Consider the following 23,345-nt stretch of genomic DNA (forward strand, 5'->3'; position numbering starts at 1 on the left):
TAACATCTTATATAATACCTTTTCAGTGAGTGGAAGCAATCAGTAAGAAACACGGAACCACAGATGACTACTTTCAGTTCTTATAGACTTAATGGGACTATGGCAAGAAAACAGGGGTAAGATATTCGGGTACCAGGAGAGGAATTACAGGACACCGATCGAAGCTACATCTACACTGCAGCGTTATTTTGGAATACAAGAGGTATCCCGAAATAGCTATTTTTCATCTTTTGAGCACACCCATTATTTTGAAATATAATGGACTCACTATTCCCTGTAAACCACATTCCACAAGGAGTAAGGAACATTGCGGAATAGTGATTTTTTTAAAATAAGTGCTGTGTAGACAGGGCCTAATTTTGAAATAAGCTATTTTGAATCGGTCTCAAAATAAGCTATGCAATTTGCGTTGCTCAAATTGTGTGGCTTATTTTGAGCTACAGGTGCAGCGTAGATGCAGTTCTAAGTTCCAGTCCTAGTTCTACCACAGCGTTCCTGTGTGATCCATGGCAAATTGTTTAGCCTCTCTGTGCCTTGGTTCTCTGACTGAAAATTTCGGGGCTAATCTGTTTGGATTATAAAGTCCTGGCCATGTGTCAGTTTGGGCACCAAGAACAAAGGGAGCGTCTCAGTGCCACCATAATACACTAATGATAATTTGATAAAGAAGGGGCTGGACCAAATTGTTTTGGCACCAGGACTAATGTCAATGACTATGGGCCGACCCTGATCTCGTCTACAGCAGAATTAGGTCTCCTGTTTTTGGAGTGCAGAAAAGCCGCATACAAGCCAACTTGGCCCACACCCCAAATAATTCAATTTGCTCTCTGTACCAAGAAGTACACTGAGAGACAAGTCAAATATTTGCTTTTCACTTTGTTTACAAACCGTGAAGGTCAAAATATAATTTTGTACTAGCTACACACTAAAAAAACACAATAGAAACTTCCTGACTGTAAGAGAACCTTGTAGCATGAGACAGATACTATTTTTAACAGGTATATATGCCTTTAGTAGCTATTTCATAGAATCATAGAAGATTAGGATTGGAAGAGACCAGTGTTCCCAATAAGCTGTGCGCTTGAGTGGCCACCCTGTAGAGATTCAAATGTCACACAACTGATTAGCAGAATGCCCACAGCTAGCTGCAGACAGCAGCATGTGTTTCCACTGGTGGTACACATCCACACATGCTTCTGTGAACATAAAATTTATTCCACACACAATGGAAAAATTAGAGAGAACATTGAAATAGACCTCAGTCCAAATCCCTGCTCAAAGCAGGACCAACCTAACTAAATTTCTTTTAGTTGACCCCATGGTATTGACCAGTTATTAGATAATCAAAACAAGCCAACCCTTTTGAACTCCTAGTTTGATTACACTGCTTGATAAAAGTAATACGAGGACATTAGAGTTTCTCTGGGTAGATCTTTAATTGATACTGTTGCATATTTCCTTTAGGCTCAGCTGAAAGTGTCCTGTGTGTCTTCCTCGGTCAAGGGATCACTACATATTGATACCTTAAACTGAGGAAGACAGATCTTAAGGGTGAAGATCAAAGAAATGCTTCCATTACTGACATTCAAAGAACATTATTAGATGCATGCAGATTGTTGGTGGGGGAGGGAAAAGTTGTTTTCTTTTTTATTCATTTAATTGGTACATTAAAATGTCTTCTGGGGATTAGGCAGAGAAAGTGGAGTTATTGAGAGCTGTACATTTTGGTTCTCATCCTCTACTCACTTACATTGGCATAAATCAGGAGTAAATCCAGTGATAAAGTTGGGGGAAGTGAAAACAAATGTAGATCAAATAAGTATTCAGAATTTCCTGTGGCCTTGGGAGGATGCTCCTACCTTCACTGTGACATGATTAAACAAGAAAGAATGTGACAGCGTGGGGGAAAAAAACCCTGATTTTTGAATGCATGCTCAGATTCTGATGGGAAACAACAGAATGGACCAGATTCTTAGCCAATGTAAATGGATGCCACTCCACCGGAACCAATGGAACTGCGCCAATTCATACCAGCTGAGGATCTGGTCCTATATTTCTCTCTCTTTCTGAGGCAAGTTTGGGAAAGGGGGCTGAGGAGCTTCACTGTGAAGAATCTTACAATAGTAGATGTTAGTGACACCTGTGGCTTGTTCTCTGCATGTTTTGCTGGGTCTGGTGAGGCGGTGACTCCTTTACACAAATGGACCTTTGCTGCCCATCATTCTGTGATACCAAATGGTGCCCTCTAGCTGCAGAGGCCACCATTAATGCCAACATTTACCATCAGCTATGACACAGTGAAATCGGGAACATCACAATGTTCCTTAAACTTAGAACAGGAAATAATCATTACACCTCAGAGCAAAGATGTTAATTGCATTGATTGTTAATAAGCGTTGACTTCTTTAGGGCAGCCACTGTACATCTTGCATTTCACAGGGCGTGGATTCTGAGAGCTAGTGTGTCTTTTCCATCAGTCGCTTCAGCAAGCACTGAGACCCAGTTCACAAAGGAATCCCTATTTAGGGCTTAACTTTAAGTGCCATTGAAGTCCATGAGACTTTAGAGCATGCTTAAATGTAAGCACATCTTAAATAATTTAAGGAAACAGAACCTGGGGGACTGATTGTCTTTGCAGCTGAAGTGTAATGACTTAAATCTATAGGCAGAAATCACTACCGCTGGTAACACCTTCAGCAGTAATAATCCAACAGCTTTCTGTGTGTTTTTCAGAAACAAATCTCATGTACTTTATCTACCATTTAATATTTCTCTTGTAATTTTCCTTCCACAGTATGTGGCATTTGCCTCCCTCTTCTTCATTCTGGTCTCCATCACCACCTTCTGCCTCGAGACCCATGAGAGATTTAACCCCATCGTGAACAAGACAGAGACCGAAATCATTGGCAACGATACCCAGGTGCGATACTACCGGGAAGCAGAGACTGAGGCCTTTCTCACCTACATCGAAGGCGTCTGTGTGGTCTGGTTTACATTTGAGTTCCTGATGAGAATTACTTTCTGCCCAAACAAGGTGGAATTTATCAAAAACTCTTTGAACATCATTGACTTTGTGGCCATTCTGCCTTTCTATTTGGAGGTTGGACTCAGTGGCCTGTCTTCCAAAGCTGCTAAGGATGTCTTGGGCTTCCTACGAGTAGTCCGCTTTGTGCGAATTCTGCGAATTTTCAAGCTGACCCGCCACTTTGTGGGGCTGCGGGTCCTGGGACATACTCTCCGTGCCAGCACAAATGAATTCTTGCTGCTCATCATCTTCTTGGCATTGGGCGTCTTAATCTTTGCCACGATGATCTACTATGCTGAGAGAATAGGTGCTAAACCCAATGATCCTAGTGCCAGTGAACATACACACTTTAAAAATATCCCCATCGGCTTTTGGTGGGCTGTTGTCACCATGACGACCCTGGGCTATGGAGACATGTATCCTCAGACTTGGTCAGGCATGCTGGTGGGGGCACTCTGTGCTCTGGCCGGTGTGCTGACCATTGCCATGCCAGTCCCTGTCATTGTGAACAATTTCGGAATGTATTACTCCTTAGCTATGGCTAAGCAGAAGCTACCAAAGAAAAAAAAGAAGCATATCCCGAGGCCACCCCAGCTGGGATCCCCCAATTATTGTAAATCTGTCGTAAACTCTCCACACCACAGTACTCAGAGCGACACATGCCCACTGGCCCAAGAAGAAATTTTAGAAATTAACAGAGCAGGTAGGAAACCTCTTAGAGGAATGTCCATCTGACCTTTAACTTCCATACCTTGTAGAGATTTAAGATTCAGTCAGACTGCTTTCGTAGAGCAATGGGTAGCACATTTATCCATTATAGTCCCACCACCACACACTGAATATCATGTGTGAAGTCTAGGTTGCAGGGACAAATGACGCAGGGGAGGATCAGATCATGCTCCAGGAGCCTTAACTTTGGTCCTGGTTAAGGGAATACATGGTTCAAGATATTTTTTGAAGAGCAATTACATCTAGTGAAAGAAAATGTGAGCGTTCAACAGCGATGTTGCTGGACTCTATAGTGCACCATGGAGGCACCTGAGAGCTGAATGCTTCCTAGCAGAACAGGAGCTGAGTACGCTGCTCTCACAGAGATTTCTGACACAGCAGGGCCAGAATTTCAAAAAGCCAGAGGGTTGTTGTTGTTTTTTTAATTTTTAATCTCAGCTGTGATTTTTCAGCTGATTTTTAAATGGCAGGTATTGTGCATCTGATTAAAGAAACTAGGTGCCTACTAAATTGAAGGAATGACTACACCAACATGCTTATTCACAAGGCAATCCCATCTCTTTCAGATGATTAACTGCTAAGTAGAACGATAGCTTAAATTCTTGACACTAACACAAAATGACTCACTAGGAGACATTAATAGATAAGGATGTTAACTCCATAGCATGCAAACCAACCCATTTTATATTACACTAGAGTTTAGCATATAACGTTATGAAGCATTTTAAACTACAGTAACGTAAACATATTTGCTCCTCATGAAAGTGTGGATTGGTGATAGATCTTTCAACCTTTTAGTAGTAAAGGTTGACTGGAAAAGGGATAATACTGGTCTCTATTGGCAGATTTGTACTAAAGAGCAATGAGTGATAATCTCACAACAGGGTAATCTTGTTTTTTAATTATATGGATTCATGTCAGCAATAGGAGAAACCCCAATGAGAGTAACATTATAATTTCATAATTATTCCATTTGGGTAGGATCAGGGGAGAAATACTAGTCACCATGGAATATATTATAATATCCCATGGCTAGTGGTTAATTATGGGACTCTCTCAGTTTTATGAGAATCCTTAAATAGCACATGAAGTTACAGGGCTCCAATCTGATTATTTTAATCCCATAATCTACTCTACCCATGGAATATCATCTATTTACTGTGTGGAAACAGTAAATTCAAAGTCAATCACATTTAAAACAACACCAGAACCATTCTGGTCGAGGTTCCAGCCAAGTTGTACAGTGTGCATTCGTCAGCCCGTTACAAATTACTTCACACAGCATGTACTGTGTTAGATAAAACAGGTCACCAACCGAGTGAATCTCACAGAGTTTTAGTCACAAAGAGGCATTTTGAAAGAACTAGCTTTCACCTATGATGGTCTTGTGTTCTTATCATTTTTTACTTTGAAGAATATTCTGATTTGTCACTCCTCATGGGTGAGGTATTGTCTCTTCATCTCATAGTCATGCATGTTGATGTCATTGAAAGAAGCACAAAGGAAGTGAGATCTTCCTTTGTGTGTGAATTCTATAATGCCAGTGCTAATTTCTGAAAGGCGGGCGGTAGTGCAAGTTGAATTTGTTGTTTTTAAAAAAACTTTTGTGCAACTATGTACAATCCATTGAGCTGGTAAAGAGCTTTCATTTTTTCTTCTCTGTTTTAAAACTCTCCCATTGCATCAGGTCGACCACAATCCATGCAATTCTGTCTCTTTACAATTTTACCCTTCATGCGCACATATTTTATCTGTCTATTCCTCTTGGGTTGCAAATGCTTCTCACAAAGTCATCTCCAGGCATGGAAGCAGCTTCCTCATAAGTGGATGCTTTGTGGCTTTATAAATCAGGAGGAAAAGAGGGCACTCACAAAATGGTGGGTCACATCTGAAAGTCACTCCGACTACTCAGTTGTTGTGTGAGCAAGGGACACCAGACTTTGCTTTGGCAGAGAGTTGGAGAATGACTTGCCACTTTAAGACAGAAGTCCCTTGCTTTAAGTTCCACATATCCTGGTCCTTGAACTTTTGAGGACTTGAGGCCCAAGAACTCTGCGAGTTCAATTCAACTCCACGCCAGTATCCTGAGAATACGTGTAACTTTGGTTCAATATGGAACTGTTTTGTCACCATGAGGGTGGAACTCAGCTGTTGCTATAGTACATCTGAAGTACTGGTAATGACAGCAAATTATCCCTTTCTGCAATAATAGATTTAAAGAGTCTATTGTTTATTTTTTATTTGTCTAAATCTATTTTAACAGCCCTAACACACTAGTACTTCACCTGATGGAGATGGACTCAGTAACCACTCTTACTGGAGTTCAGAGTTCAGAGTTCTATTTCAAGCTTCTATTTTAGCTTCCTACAGAGGAAAAGGTGTATGTGTGAGAGAAACAAAGAAAGTCATGAATAAGATCAGAGTCGCACTGTTAAATGCAAGCTCTGCACAGCTTTGTCTCCAAATCGGAAGGATCAGTGCATCCATCCATCCATCCGGATATTCACTTTCTTGAGTAATCATGTACTCATAGGACTATACTGTCGGGGAAACTTAGCAAGAGGCTCCACATTCTATGGAAATCCATGCTGTGCTAGTCATGAATGTTCCACAGACTGTAGGACATTTGGGTTAGTCACATTGCCTAGTTACAGACAACTGGGTACTAGGAGCCCAAAATGGATTGTTTCATCCCAATGCCTCTAGCAAGCGATCCAAATATTGTCCTTTCAGTTTGTAACTGCTAAACTCCAGTACAGTTTCATAGCACTTTGTAGGAGATACAAGACAAATAGCATGTACCTCCAGAACATTCTTTAAAATATAGCTTCTTTAGCGGGTTACAGTTGAGACATCAAGCACTGGTATGTGTGCTATTCTTATAGCAATGTGATCAAAATTCACAAGACAGTGAGAAGGGGAAATGGTTCCACCTATTACAGCAGCACTACTGCTCAGCAGAGTGACCTCTTATTGGCAGATTCACAAGCATGCAATGGACCAAATGCCGTCTTCAGACTTGTGCATGCAGTACAGTGAAGCCAATAGACTTCTGAGGGCCAGATTCTGATACATTTCTTCTGACTGATCCTGAGAGCAGAAGTTAGCCCCCGGTCTAGGGCACTGAAGAGCTCCTTTGTGTGATGACATGGCTTTCTGGGCATTTATAGCCTGGCACTCCATTGTTCACACAAAGGGTCACACAAATGGAAATTAGAACGGGTCAGAACATTTAAAAAATGTTAAGGAAAATGGTGTGGGAGGGAGGGGGATTGTGAGCATGCCATTATTTCTTCTCCTGCTTTCTTGTTTTCTTACCTGTTCTACTGGAAGCACCACTGATGTAGATAGGCAAGACTCTGTTGCATAGCCCATCTCTTAGGAAAGGCCTGTGTGAGAGCGTTCAGGTGTTGGGTTAACCATTTACATAGAAAGACATTGATTCTCCTCTGTGCTGGAGCACAAGAACGTAAAGGGAGGGTGCTGCCAGAAAATAAGTCTTGGCTCCTGGATTCTGAGCTGTCTAGCCCTGGCATAAATTAAAGCATTGGTGGAAGGAGCTTTAACTGATGCCACCAACGCAAGGTGGCTCTACACCAGTGATGGACTGCGCGTAGCAGAGCCTTGCTCTGCCACACTTCCCCTCCCGGCAACAACTCGCCGTCTCAATGTCTTTCCTTTCCCTTATGTCAGGCAGGCAGGAGGCAGCTTCTGGGGCAGGAGATGTGAAGTCATGGCAGCAGCTTGAAGCCAGCAGTGATTTCCCCCTGCGCAGGGGGAATTTTCTACGGACAATCTCTGGCCATTATAAATTTATTTTCTGCAACTTACATAGCAAAGTGATCTGAGCAGACTGGAGAATTGGAGCCAAAATGATATGCAGGAATACATTTCACCCATGACTAACTTGACTGTAAAACTACTTGAAACCCAGACCTGAGATATGCGATCCACTATATGGGCTTAGCTGCCCTTGTCTTCAAAACAAGCATATACCTTTCCAGGCCCTGGACCCACCAAATAAGATTATGTTGCCATTTACTTTTTTTATTGCAGTATGATCTAGTGGCCACTGTTAAGATCAGGGACTCATTGAGAAAGAAAGAGATAACCCCTGTAGACTGCAAGCTTCTTTCGAAAGAGGCTTTTTCGAAAAATAATTTTGAAAAAGCCTCTTTCAAAAAAGAGCATCTAGACTACAAGCAGAACTTTCAAAAAAGCATGTCGCTTTTTCGAAAGAGAGCACCCAGCCAATCTGGATGCTGTGTTTTGAAAAAGCACAGTTTGCATTACATAGCGCCTTTTTTCGAAAGAGCACTTTTGAAAAAAGGCATTCTTCCTTGTAAAACGAGGTTTTCTGCAGTCAAAAAAAACTGCTGCATTCTTTCAATTTAATTTCAAAAGAACGCAGCGGCAGTCTAGACACAGGTGAAGTTTTTTCGAAAAAACCCTTTAGTCTAGACACACCCTGAAAGACTTGCAGTCTAAGGGTATGTCTTCCTGGAGGCACTATTTCGGGATACTTCCGGTATGCCGAAATAGCTATTCCGTGTCTTTTAAACGAGTCCGTTATTTTGAAATATAACAGGCTCGCTATACTGACATCCCTGTAAACCTCATTCCACAGGGATTAAGGGACTGTGTAGACAGTGCCAAATTACAAAATAAGCTATTTCAGAATTAACTTGAAATAAGCTACACAATTTGCATAGCTCAAATTGCATAGTTTATTTCGATCTAAGGGTGCAGTGTAGATGCACACCATATGAACAAGAAAGGCAAAAGGCGGATAGAAAGAAGTATTATCTTCATTTTACACAGTGGGGCTTGTGAGATCAAGAGTGTCTTATTCAAGGTAACACAGGAAGTCTGTAGTGGAGCTGGAAACTGAGGTGAGATGGCCTGAGTCCCAAAAGCATGCCCTAACAAACAACAACAACAAAAGACAATACAGAGTAACACTAGTCTCTTTAGTCTCCTGGACTTGTATATCACCCAAGGATCTCCAAGTGCTTTGCAAACATTAGGTCTTTTAACTAGAGCTGCATGAAAAATCAAGTGAACCCCAGGAGCGGCCCGAGGCAGGTGGAATGCTCAATTGGCGCACCCAGGCACCCCATGATGTCATCATCAGGCACCGTTGAAGGCGGCACCCTAGGCAATGGCCGAGTCGGCCTATAGCCACAGGCCGCCCTTGGTGAACCCAAATCTGAAAACAGAATTCAGCTTTACTGGGACTGTGTCCAAGCCACACACTGCCCCACAACAACATGAAATTCGGCACAAGAGCACAAACATCTGTAAAACAGGCTCAAGTTTCAAGTTGGTTGACAAAGTCCCAAAATAGTCAAAGGAAATCTCCAAACTACTTGGTTTGGGGTTTTGTTATGAAAATTTCATGACTCTCCTTATCCTCACTCCTATGTGCTCCCCTGAAGAATGTGCTGGCTTTATGATTATGTCCTACAGTTTCCACAGGCAGAGGTAGATGAAGCTGTTTGCCAAGCTGTAAGAGTGAGTCTGGAGTATTAATGGAATCCACAACTCTGGTTGATGTCTGTCTTCACTCAATAGCTGTAATCGCCCACCTTGATGCCACAAAGCAGACAGAACCAAATGCCCAGAGCTTAGCACCTAAAGAAAACTAGATGGGAAATTTTTGTCCCATGACACGTGAAAGTCTCTACACCATCCTTTTCTCTACTTTAGGGGTTTCTCTACATACACGTCATTTGAAGGGAGGCATTGCAGGTGCTGCTGCCGTGACTGTGGCTTTGTCACTGCTCCAGAACCCTGAGAGATAAGGATTTTCTCTGTCCCTGCGTGCTCAGCACACTGCCTTTATTTGAGCTGTGTTCTAGATAGAATTTCCCTGGTGGTATGCATTGTGCAATCTGGGTAACGCCCTTGCAGCATTGTAAACAATGAAGGCAGAGTACTCCACTCAATGCCGAATCCCTACAGGGTTCTCAATAAGCTGTGTCCTTATATGGCCACTCAGGAGAGACTCAAATGCAGCCCAGTTAGTTAACAGAGCACCTACAGCTACATTTTTTGTTTGTTTGTTTCTATTGGTGGTACATACTCACACATGCCTCAGTGCACATATAAATTTATTCCACACACAGATGGAAAAGATTAGAAGAAACATTGGAACCAAGGCTGGGAGCAGTGTGGGGGAAAGGATCACTGGGGATTTAAGGGCTGGAGAGGAGCAAAATAAACCAAGGCTCCATGATAAATGCATCTCTTACCTCTGCAGTAGCCCTTGCAGTTGTTTACTCTATTGCTAAGAGGGAGAATGCCCAGAATCCATCCCCAAACTCTCCCACTCTCTGCATGGGATGGGGCAAGATTTGACCCTAAGAATATTTTATTTAATTGTAACTATCAAAAGAAAGCTGATCTCCTTTTTAAAATATGATTTGGGGCTCACTTTGGACTCAGTTTCATCTGTATCAGAGGAAACATTGTGTAGAAAAGTTGATCCAATCTTATTTTCTTCTCACCCCAATTCTCCAAATAACCCGCACTTAAAAAAAAAAAATACTGCTTCTGATTTTCAGGAGTGAAGAAGTCCCACAATTCCAGCTGGATGTAATGGGAGTTGCAGGTACTCAGTGGTTCTGAAAATCAGGTGTCTAATTGCAATTTGTGCTCTTAAGCAGGCTTTATGCAACCTACACTACAAATTTTAACAACAAACCAGTGCAGTGAATTTGTAGCCACGTACATGCCCATAATGATCATGATGATCCACAGGTTTGCAACAAGGGGAAGGGAACATTCCACTCAAAATACCACTTACGATACAGAAGAATCTCAGTTACCCGTAGTAGTGTTTGTTTCTATCCTTGCTATAGGCTAGGTGCATAAACACAAAGAACTGAGCAGTTCTGATTCACACTCCAGCAGATGGCAGTGGTGCTTATACACCCTAGATTAGTACTTTTCAGCTGGTGGTCCACAGACCTTTAGGGAGCCACAGACTATGTCTAAGATTTCCAAAGGGGTCCACACCTCCGCTCAAAAAATTGTAGGGATCCACCAGTGCAAAAAAAAGGTTGAAAATTACTCAAGTTTTACATCAGGCCTGAGTCACAAAGGTATAAGCAGGAGAAGGCACTTGTGAATTGTAACTGGCCTATCTCATTTTTACAATTAAAAATCCATTTAATAATTCCTAAATCCAAGTATCAAAATTTGAGTCTTTATAGAAAACCAGTGCAATAAGGATCGCCTTAGTGTCACTCAAGTTTAAACCCAGGACTAGCTACAGCATAACCACCTACAGCTTAAGATGATAAGACTAGGTCCTCATGTCCGGCACCTCTCATGGTCTCTTGTCCCCTTAGGTGATGCATAGAGAGGGGTCTGTAATATTCCTTGAACAATGGACTGCACTAGCATCTCCTAAATACTTCACTGGGCAATGATCCACCTCTGGTTGGCTTCCGGTAGCAGCAACAGAACTACGGTATTTTCCCATTTCAGAATTTTAAGTGATATAAATGTCATCAATCCATTCCAACTGGAAAGAAATTTAGGGAATTGTAACTGGAATATTGGTTTCCTAAGTGATGGTTCAGGTCAGGGTGACAGGGGCTGATAGTTTATTCCATCCAATGGCTCTTTGGAGGCTTATGTGAAACAAGATGGTTGTCTCAGTGCAGGCTGTAATGGAGAAGGTGGGGCCAAGGCCTCAAACCACTGGGACCTTTCCTGGCACTCCTAGTGGAATGGTCAAGTATTGAATAGGAATGGAAATGGAACTACTAAATGGGGAGGTGGGGAGGTCTCCTCTACCTTACTAGTGCTGTATCTTTCCCATGATCAAAGAGAAGGCTTCTCTTTTCAGGGAAGTCAGTTGGACATTTTTCACATGTGAAACCAAAAACTAGGTCCCCGTTATCCCTTAGGTGCTTCAGCCCTTGCTCTCTGCATATAAACTGGGTCAGGTTTTCAGCTGGTGTGACTTGATATAGCTCCTTTTGGAGCTCCACCGGTCTACACCCACTGGGGGCAGGAGGAAGGACATCACACTGAGGTTGGCAAATGAATAATATATCACTTTAAAAGATGGGAAGACTGAGACACAGACTCACCAGATCCACCAAGCCCACGTTGTGCCAGTCCTCCAGGACAAAGCAGCCTTAAACTTGGCAGATCCAACTCCGTTAGGATCCAATTCCTTCACTTTAGGGGAATCCACCTATGATACGGGCCTGCCCTAGCATTCACCTTCTACTCTCCAGTGCAGGTGGTGCTAGTGGGAGAAAAAGGGTTGAACATCCCTACATCTGACTGATCCCCAGGAGCTAGAATGGCCATTCGGGTCATGAGAAGCCAGATGTACAACAGAGCTGCTTTTAGGCTTCTGTGTACTGAGCACTGCTTGGCTGGATCAGAGGAGTTAAATGGTTTGGCCATTATTGCGGAAAGAATTGGTAACAGAGGTGGGACTAGAACTCAGGCACCTAGTGCTGTTCTCAGCCCACTACATCATGATCCTCTGACTTTATACCTGATTTAGACTCCACCTATTTGTTACTTCTAGGACGATGTGCTTTTACCAAACAAGCACTGACTAGAAGTAACTAGTAGTTAATCCATTTCTGCTCTCATTGTTCTTTCCATTCATCCATGCTCCATACCCTGCAGATCATCATACTGTATTCTTTAATTTTCAAATATGAACTAAAGCCACAATTTGGTGCTCTTAAGGGAGATTAACTTTATTAAGGACGCTACTTAAACTGGTTCACTGGACTGACCTAATATGCTGCACCATTCCCAAATACATGACCTGCCCAAGGATCCACTACATTTTATGAAATCACTAGGATTTTAACTTGACTCACAAAAGCATTGGATCAGTGTGAGTAAGGTCATGAAATTGGCAGACCATATCTAACAGGGACGCAAAACACCTCTTTGGAAGGCAGCACTTCCAGGAGTAACACCTGTCATCACTGCATTACACACCTTTCCAAAAGGTATCTTCAGACCAAGAAGCCCTTGATCTATTCATGCTCCTGCACCTACTCCCGGTCTCTAAACATATCAACAGACAGGAAGCCTAACATGCTGTCACCTCACTTCAGGAAGTAACGCCTCTTGAAGGTGATATTCTCTGACAGTGATGTCACGATGTTGGCCAATCAGGGTTGTCGGAAGTGGTCACTTTATTCACTGCAGTACCTTTATTTGGGGACAACATTGCCTGGAGGGACCCCGTTCAACATGGTGGTGAGTAAATATTCAGAGGTAGGTTGGGTTTGAGATGCCTCTGGGAATTTGTCTAATATTCTAAATTTCTGCTGTAGAGGAGACAAATTCTGCTCTCAGTTGTACCGACGTAAAGTCCACTGATGTGACATCTACTCAAGAATGCTTCAAAATAAGTTTTAAAATATACAGTAAAATAATATTCAGTTATTTGTTGAAGATAACTACAGCTGACTTAACAAAGCATTAACATCTGGGGGTACTTAAAATTAAATTGAGTTGCTGGGTAGGAACAATTGAATTCTTTTACATGTTCTTCACATTTTCTCTTTTCTCTCTCTCTCTCTCTCGTTCTGTTTGTTAACATTTACTTGTTATTATTGTATGTTGCTTGCAACTTGTGTATGTTACAGACTGTCACATTTTATTCTGTGAAGTTTTTCTCCAATCCCCATCAACCTGAGCTCCATATTGGGCAGCAGAGGAGATTACAATACTGTTCTTTAAATGCAAAACAACAAGGAATGTCACAGACAATAGGTAACTCCATTGAGGGTGTGACACAGGTATTAATGCAAAGAGTAAGTACATTATGCAAGAAAGCACTATTTAGCTAATTTGCTATTTTTTTCAGATAATCTGCATGGAAAACAATTAATTTTCATTGCTCTCCTGCAGAAAATTTCCCAAACTTAATGGCTTTTAAAAATCAGTGATTCCCATATTAGCATGTCATAGTTCATTTTCAAAGACTTCAATCCACACTCTCTGTGTTGTACTTACATCTATACCCTCCAAGCCATAAGTTCATCATTTCATCATCAGTTGTGCGTGGCTTATTATATCTTCCCCATCATACTTTTTTATAATCTAGTATAGTGATATCCTTGCATATCAAGGGCCTGATTTAGCAATGATAAAACCAAACATCTGTGCCTGCAATCCATGTTTCTGAATCTCACCCAAAGGTCTGGAGCCCAGAAAGAATTATTTTGGTAGCTTAGCATGGTCTGGAGTGGAAGCCAAATGGATATTTTGTAGAATCAGGTCCTGGCTGAGGCTTTGGGTTGTGGCTTCTCCGGATGATCTGCATGCTGTTTGTGAGGGATTGGAAGGGAATGTTAAAAAGGGGCCAAGAGGTATGTGTGTGGTTTTTTTCTAGAGGGACAGTATTCGGTTTATTGCTTCTAATCTCACTCTTGGCTGCAAGTGGGAGCTATTTTATTTCAAAGTCACAAGTACTCAGACACCAAAGCAGCAAGGTTGTATTTTTATCAATTCATAATTTAGTCTTCTTACCCCAAGACTATGGCATGCTCTGACTCTCTCAAACTGTGGGGAAACACAGAAGAATTCATCAATAGGCAGGAAGGGAAGGACATGGCGAACAGAGAATTTCATCTATCAAAGATTAGCAATAGTGGGGTTTTTCAGCTGCTCACCCCCTCCCAGGATTTGGCCCTCCACTTTTGCAGGCCCATTACAATCTCCTTTGGAACCTGGGTGGATCCATTTTATACACACACAATGGGCATTTCTTTATTGGTTGTGCACAGGAAATGGGAGGAGGACGGGATGTAAGGATGGCGTCAAGCCACCTTTACACAGTCTCTTGTGTGGGGCCTAAGAGTTTGCTGCCCTAGCCCTGCCCCCTAAGTTACAGCAGCCTCAGAGCAGATTGAATTTGCAAGCAATTGCCTAACCGACCGCATGGCTGAGCATGGCAATTCTTCAACCACACCCCCAGAACTGGTAGCTGCCGGGGGTGTGACGGAGACATAATAGCCAGGGAATCTGACACAGGCCTATTCCATACTGGTCAGGTCCATCCTCTCTGTAAATACATCAGAGAGATAAATACCAGGGAGGGGGATGAGTGATTTAATTTAAGTACCAATGTGACCACGAGAACAAATGGAGATAAACTGGCCATTCACGAGATTAGGCTTGAGATTAGACAGTGATTTCTACCCATCCGAGAGGTGTAATTCTAGAACAGCCTTCTACAGGGAGCAGAGGGAGAAAAATACCAAACTGTCTGTAAGACTGAACTTGACATGTTCATGGAGGGGGTGATATGGTAAGACTGTCTCTAATGCCAGGTTGTCATCCAGCAGCCACTAGCAAGTATCTCCAATAGGTGGTGATGGACTTTAGATGGGAAGGACTCTGAGGTACTACAAAGAATCCTTTCCCAGATGTCTGGCTGGTGGGGCTTGTCCACATGCACAGGATGGTTCTAATCCTATTTACCATCATGGGGCTGCATCCAATAATACCTGTATGGACCTGAGGCGGTCACATGGGCTACAGCCCTGTGCTGGTTGGGCTGCCAGGGGCCTGCGGGCCGCAGGTTAAGAATCACTGGAACTGATCACCTCATTTGGGATCAGGAAGGAATTTTCCCCAATACCCAATTGGCACAGACCCTCATGATTTTTCGTCTTCCTCTGCAGCATGGGTTACAAGCCACATGTAGGTCTAAACTAGTGTCATTAGTGGCTTCTCTGTAATGTGAAATCTTTAAATCATGATTTGGGGATGTCGGTAACACAGCCAGAGGTTAAAGATCTGTTACAAGGGTGGGCAGGAGATCAGATTAGATGAGCATGATGGTTCCTTCTGACCGTAGCATCTATAGGTTCATTATGACCTTTTTACTTTGTCAGAATGGTGTAGGGGGGCCACAAAGGGACAGTCAGACCCACAGATGATCAGTGTAATAGTCCTTCTTTCAGTCATATCATTTCAGTTAGATTTACCATATCTGATGCAACAGTGCGAAAGGGCTAAATGTTGAGCAGCTGCTTCCGTAAGGGGGCCCTGTTCACCAGGGCAACAGGATATGTTTGAGTGGTGGAAAGTGCCAGAGGCTGAAGGCATGCACATTAGCTATAAGTGAGATCCAAAGAGCTTTGGGAAGTATTTGAGTCCATCTCTTGTGGGATTATTCACAGCCTGTCCCCATGGTTGTGTAGTGACTGCCTGGAAGTCAAGGCTAAGAGAAACCTGCGGTGTTCTGGTCGAATTGGGATTCCCCAGTGGAACCCTGCAGGTTTGGTTTTCAAGGGCTGGGAAGGTTTGCTTGGAGGTTTCAGTTAAGAGCATGTCTAGACTACGCACGGCTTCCGAAAGAAGATATGAAAATTCAGATCTTCTTCAGTTTTTTTTCCTGGAAGAGGCTTTTCTGATATTTGGCCCATCTACATGGGGCCAAATATCAAGAAAAAAACCCTCTTTTGAAAGCAAGTAGATCTTCATCTTCCAAGTAACTAGTATCTTCCCAGCACAAGCCCTTCTGACAATCAGCCATTTCTCCTCTGCCCGCATCCAGAGCCAAGACCACTTTTCTTATCTGGCACGTGTACAGAACAATGTCTTTCTGGGGCCAAGAAACCCCCCTCTGATACATCACTGGGTCTTTGTGGGGTGCCAAGCAGCTGCGCCTTTGGTGGGGGTTGTTCTTTGGCAAGTGGACGTGAGTACCGTGGGTTACTGTCTCCTTCAGTCCCTGAACAAGGGCAGGATACCCGGCTCCCTCCTCCAGTAGTTTTGTAGCAGCTGAAGGAACAGTCTTTCATCACTTAGTACCTCTTTCTCTAATCTAGGGCTAATGTGGCCCCAGAATCTTTAGCATAATTACCAGGAAGCCCTGGTGATGATCATGTTAAGAATTATGGGAGCATATCTCAGCCCCATTTCAGTTGAAGTGGCCCATTCTCCCTGCACTCCAGGCCATGAAATTGGTACCCCTTGCCTGGTGGGAAATCCCATGAGGGTTGGAGAAGGCAACAACCCACAGTGATTCAATCCACCGAACCGCACAGACCCTGCTTTTAGGGAAAGTGGCCATTTCACAGCTTTGAAGACAGGGTGAGGTGAAGGAGAGAGCCACCCAGTCACCACAAACCCCTCCACCCCGCCTGAAGACATTAAGATAAGAAGGGCTCTTTTGATTGTTATTGGGTAGTTGTTGGGGGCATGGAAAAATCTGCCTAGGGGATGAAGGTTTGTTTAGGCTTCCCAGACACAGGAACCGCCTCGGGCTAAGATTCAAAGCAGTGAGTGAGGCTCATGGAAGCACTGAGGGTATGTCTACACTACCCCGCCAGTTCGAACTAGCGGGGGTAATATAGTCATCCGCAGTTGAAAATGAAGCCTGGGATTTGAATTTCCCGGGCTTCATTTGCATGAAGCCGGCCGGCGCCATTTTCAAATGCCGGCTAGTTCGAACCCCGTGCCGCGCGGCTACACGCGGCACAGAGAAGCTAGTTCAGATTAGGCTTCCTAATCCGAACTAGCTGTACGCCTCGTTCCACGAACTAGCTACTCCGTGCCGCATGTAGCCACGCGGCACAGGGTTCGAAGTAGCCGGCATTTAAAAATGGCGCCGGCCGGCTTCATGCAAATGAAGCCCGAGAAATTCAAATCCCGGGCTTCATTTGCAACTGCAGATGACTACATTACCCCCGCTAGTTCGAACTAGCGGGGTAGTGTAGACATACCCTGATACAGTACACTGAGGTCGGTGAACAATCGGATGCAAGGTTCAGATCAAGTAGAGCTGAGGCTCAATGCAAATGATTCTCACAGCTCTTACTGAAGCACAAGCCAACAATGGCATTCAAGTCCAAGAGGCATCCCTTGAACCTTGGTCTACAGAGAACATGCCATGCATGGCCAGTCTCCATTATAACTCCCTTCCTGCTGGTGCAGCGCTCAAAGCATGACAGTGGAGACACAACACACAGAGGAGAGATTTGAGTCCCGGCTGGCCTGTCAGCCTCACCTTTGGCTTCCTGGCAGCTTTTACTAGGGACTCTTATTATCTTTGTATTTTGAAATGTAGTTTTTGTTTGGAAAAGTGCTTGGCATTTTAATGGCAATGTCCCAGAGGAGCGATGACATTTAAAACAAGGATCCCAGTCAGGTAATTATGAAAGAAACTGCTTATCCAAGAGATGTGCTGGTGTTTCTCACCACGTCTCAGACAGCTACGTGTGTGGAGGGTTTTGAAAAGCTAGTGTCATTAAACAAGCTTGGGAAGGCAGATGAGTTCTAGGAATGAGGGGCTCTGGATGAGGAGCCAGGTGATTATTCCTGAGATTCCCCTGTGGAGTGACACTGAGCACGTCACTACACCTCTCTGTGCCATTTCTTAATGGGGAAAATGGGGATCATCGCACCCGCTTTCCTTTGTAAAGTAAATGGAGATCTAGAGAAGAAACCTCTAGGCCTAATCCAAAGCCCAATAGAAAGACTCCTAGTGAATCTAGTGAGCTTCAGCTCTAGCCCAAGACGAGCTAAGTTAATAGTTAATTACCTGATGGAAAGGGCTTCCTTTGCACTTTTGCCCACAGTAACACAACATTTGGTTAGATATTTCAACCTGGGGATCTCTCATGCGACAACAAAATCTAAGTGGCATTCTATGTAAAAAATAATAATTTAGTCATGTTCTGGGAGCCCCAGACATAGACCAAGGGCCCACGTTGCTAGGTTCTGTACAAACGCAGAACACCTTTTTGGTCACTGCTCTAAAAAGCTTACAATCTAACAGAAGACAATAGGCAGAATATGGTTTCCTGGTATTACATTCCTTCCTGAGACCAAGCATCTGTCCATAAAGGTCACAATACTTTCCCAGACTTCAAGTTTTATTATAAGCATTAAGCCTGATTCTGCTTGCATGGAAATCCACAGCGGAGTTTTGCAATTGGTTTTAATTGGAACAAGAGCAGGACCATAAAAACTGGTCCAGCTTTTCCCAAAGGTTTATTAATATTTAGGAGCCCTGACAAACACTGGTCCCATTTTGAGAGAATTATGGCAATTTGAGAATATTGCCCCTATGTCACCCATGTCATCAATATATCTTACAGAGGGTATAAAACAAGCACATCTCCAGTTTCACCAGTGGAGATGACTTTCCTCTATCAGGACTTAATTTTGCCCACAAAGTCTAGCGTGCAAATTTCAGTTAACTGTAAAGCCATTTTACATCCGTCACATACAAAAAGATTTTTAAAAAATCTTTAACTGATGGAAAAAATATTTTTTTACCCAGGTTGATTTTATTTTATGCCAAGTTTAGTTTAATGCACATTTTTGGAACATGAAATGAGATTATTATGAAAATATCAACACTATTTATTACTTTAATGTTTAATTAATACTTAATATTGTTACACTAAGCCTCATTACTTTCGTTCAGACAAAATCATTAAATTTTGTTAGTGCAGGTGTAAAAATATGTATCCAAAAATACAAAGCACAAATGATACTATAGACATCAGGCTCCTATTGACTTTAATGGTGCAGGATCAAGCCCTGATTTGTTTAGTTGCCTTACAGTAAAATCTCAATTCACGTTATACTTTAAAATATATAATTAAAGTGGAAGTGACTTTTTGGCCAAGTTAAGCTGCACACTTATGCTCTGATCCAATGCTCACCAAAGTTAATGCCAAGACTCTAGGGCTGTGTCTACACTGCACCCCTTTTCCGGAAAAGGGATGCAGATTAGACCAGTCGGAATTGCAAATCCGCAGGGGATATTTAAAGCCGGAGAAAAGCGCCAGTCTAGATGCGATTCTCCAGAAAATAAGCCCTTTTCCGGAGGATTTCTTATTCCTACTTGAAAGGAGGAATCCTCCGGAAAAGGGCTTATTTTCCGGAGAATCGCGTCTAGACTGGCGCTTTTCTCCAGCTTATCCCCAAGCCAGAAAAAAGCGGCAGCAATGTAAATGCAAATGCTGCGGGGGATATTTAAATCCCCCGCGGAATTGCAATTCCGACTGGTCTAATCTGCATCTCTTTTCCGGAAAAGGGGTGCAGTGTAGACACAGCCTAGTTGTTTTCACTGGACATTTTTAAGTCCCTTACTCCTCACTACTGAAATTATTTAATATGTCTCCAGTGAAGACAAGAAGATTTGAGTATTAACTTATGTGTGGATTGGGCTGGAATTCAAATTGCTGCACATCAGTTCATTACTGACACTGTAGATGGTCTAAAACAAAATACCATATTTACAGAAGTAGAAATCTACTTCTCTCCAGTCATTTATAGCCATCACATCCCTTTCTCCCAAACAGAAGCCAAATTGTCATCTCTGATCAGCACTGCAATTTTAATTACCCCAATGCCAATCTCAATGGCATAGCCTACATGTCTCGTGGGTAGCCCTGCCATTGACATCAACACAAACATTGTACGGGGAAGAGGTTTCAGAATACACAGATCTGTAGCTCAGATTGCAGAATGATTTAGCCACAGCTCCTTTACCTTTAGGAACTCCTGAAATAGAAAGGGGAAGATAACGTGCATTGAAAGATCATTAAATGTGCTGAATAGCAATGGGAGATACAAGCTCAGAGGCAACTTGAGACCAGGTTGGTAATATGGGTATCACTGAAGACAGTCTCCAATGTGACGGTCTAGGACCTCTGAAAACTCTTGAGACCTTTGAGTAAATTTTATGCTAAGGAAAGCAAGAAACTAACCACACTTAACTGCATCACATAAATGGTGGGCAGTTTTTGTACACCTTTCCTGGCAAAGCTTTGCCATTCATCTCAATCTCAGTTTTCAATAATTTGTCCACTAAGTTCTTGAGCTGGGAAATCTGGATGGTTTTATGACATGAACAACCAGGAAGGAGGGTGATGCTCACAAATTCATTTTCACTTGAGACCTGAGCTTGAACCACTGCCACTGCCTAATATCAAGTTTCTGGAGGCGATGGAAGTGCAGTCTGTCACGTGAGATGTAATGCTGAGGTTGTGACCATTTGTGCTCATTGACATTCTCGTACTGTTTTTGTAAACAGTAGGATGTTGATTTCAATGTTCCAGCCATCTGCGAACTTGGGTCATTCTGCCTAAATTCTCTCTGCAATTACAATTGGATGAGGTATGCTTCACCTCCTGGTCTGAAATACAATTGCTGCATGCTGTTAAACTGTGAATGTTACACCCCAAAACATAGCTGTATTTTAGCAATGGCTGTAGTGCTCCTGCGGTTTAGTTTGTATTTCAGTCCGTACCTGCAGACTGCTTTAGAGTATGTAAGGGTACTGATGTGGAGAAGGATCCAAACTTTCCTAATGTTCAGATCCACAGTTTTGGTTCAGGACCATCTCTAATAATGAATATAATCTATGACCCAAATGCAGCCATGAGAACAGTGGGGCTCTGTGTAGGTATTCCCCTGGCACCTGACGCATTGCAGCATCAGGGCTTTATCCTTTATGGATGTGAACCCACTGTGTAGTACAGCAACCCACTGCATTACTGGCCCCCTTAGGGAATAGCAAAGTTCACAATATACATCAGTGTGAGTTATAAAGAATCAGCTCAGGATCATATGATGCCATGGTTATTAAAGCAATTGTGTAGTTTTTGCTATGCAGAGGTGAAATAGATATATATTATTCATACACAAGAATTGCAATCAACCTATGCCCTGAAATGTCTGCAACCTGTTCAAATTAGTCATCACGAACGTCAGAAAGTATCTGTTGCTTCTCTAAGTGTGCCTGATGGATTAATAAACCTCGCTTGTCAAAAATCAAACAAACAAAAAAACCTTACCACCACTATCTTCCTCAAATACATAAAAGGTTATTATTAGGAGCAGGGAGAAAAAAATGTTGTTCTTAATCATTGAGGATGGGACAGGCTTAAGTTGCAGCAAGGGAGGTTTAGGCTGGACAATAGGAAAAGCTTCCTGTCAGAGTGGTTAAACATTGGAATAAATTGCCTAGGGAGGTTGTGGAATTTTTTCACTGGAGGTTTTTAAGAACAGGTTAGACAAACACCTGTCAGGGACAGTCTAGATTAAACAATAGTCCTGTCATGAATGCAGGGAACTGGACTAGCTGCCTTCTCCAGGTCCCTTCCAGGCCCACAACTGGTGATCACTTCTGCAGCAGGGAACAAGGCAGTGTCAGTAAGAGGATTTCAAATGGAGTTGATTATGGGGGGCATTTTATCTGCTTGGGAAAAATAATCAAGACATGAAATACATATTATTATCCATCATGTCCTTCTGAAACTATTGCTCTGGAAGGTTTGCTCATCCCATTATTGTACTCTCTCTTTTTAGGGTCTCTATGTAGACTTAGATTTATTCTTTTAGTTGGCCTCAGCTCCACTGAAAAATAGATGTCAAAATTGCACAGGGTTTGGAGCAAGTCAGCATGTGTTCTTGGAAACGGGGTTGACATAAAGCTTTTTGGTGCATTGTCCTTTTCATTAAGAACTGTAGAATCACCTGCAGTGTGTGCCCTATAGTATCTAAATAATAAGCATTGTGCAACCGAGGTTTCAAATGCTGCAAATTTCCTTACTGTACCCATTCAATTAAGCACATAGCTTAGCTCATGTGGATGGGTTATACTTTGACTGTTTTCCCTTTCTTTTAGCTGAAAAGACTCTATTGAACTGTGCCATATTTTGTATATATTCTCAATATACAAATTTGCACTTTGAAAACATTTTACAAATCTTATAAGAGCACTTTAAATTGTTTTATGGCTGTGGAGCAAATCACATATAGAAAACATTCCATTCTCAGGCTATCCTCATGAGGACAAGTGGAGTAAAGTGGACAAATGTAATTATCATTATTTGCATTATTTGCTGTTGGGGGGGAGGGGTAAATGTTACTTAATTTATTTTCAAAATCCATGGGCTGCCGTATTGTTTTCCATCTGTGGCATCCTGGGCTGGCATTGCAAAAACAGCATATGCCACAGAATAAAACACCAGAAACTGGATTGTTTTTGTAAAATCCATGTTCTGCTGTCACATTTCCATACATAATTTATGCTGTGTGTCTATCTAAAAGGTGTACTACTATTCTGTGTGTTTGAAATTCTAAACAAAACTAAGCAAAACTGTTCAAACTTTGGGGATCTTTTGCCCACATAATACTGTACTAAGATATAAATCAGCATGAATAGAATTTACATGGCTACTACGGTGCAACTCACCATTAATTGCTTCTCCAAAGTTCTACACATTTCAGTAGTTTTCTCAAGACACAGTTCATTCATATGCCATCTTATGTCATGCTAAACATGATCCAGGTTCTAACTGCAGTCTTCTGCTCACAGGACCAGGAACCGGTGCAAACCAGTCTCTGAAACTGCCCTATATATGTGGAAGTACCATAGGTTACTGTTCTATATAAGATAACATTTCGTTTCTTCTTCCACTTAACTGATTTTATTTTATTTTGGTGCAGTGCACAATGTCACTGTGTCTAGGACAAACGTGCTACCTTTCAAGCATCACCATGCTACTCCTTAGCTGTGATCCCGAACCTACAGATTTATCTCTGATAAACAGTACCTAGT

At 42.4% G+C, this 23,345-nt stretch overlaps 1 protein-coding gene across 2 annotated transcripts in view; it reads left to right on the top strand.

Annotated features, from left to right (window-relative positions):
* KCNC1 (potassium voltage-gated channel subfamily C member 1) overlaps positions 1-23,345 on the top strand; it is a 152,208-nt gene that overhangs the window by 124,597 nt on the left and 4,266 nt on the right. For both annotated transcript variants that reach the window (XM_075928090.2, XM_006133427.5), the window contains exon 2: positions 2,795-3,728. In XM_075928090.2, the coding sequence (XP_075784205.1) occupies positions 2,795-3,728 (934 nt within the window). The remainder of the gene's footprint in view (positions 1-2,794; positions 3,729-23,345) is intronic.

The sequence above is a fragment of the Pelodiscus sinensis genome, chromosome 5 (genome assembly GCF_052426305.1).
Source record: "Pelodiscus sinensis isolate ZL-2025 chromosome 5, ASM5242630v1, whole genome shotgun sequence".
Taxonomy (NCBI): Eukaryota; Metazoa; Chordata; order Testudines; family Trionychidae; genus Pelodiscus; species Pelodiscus sinensis.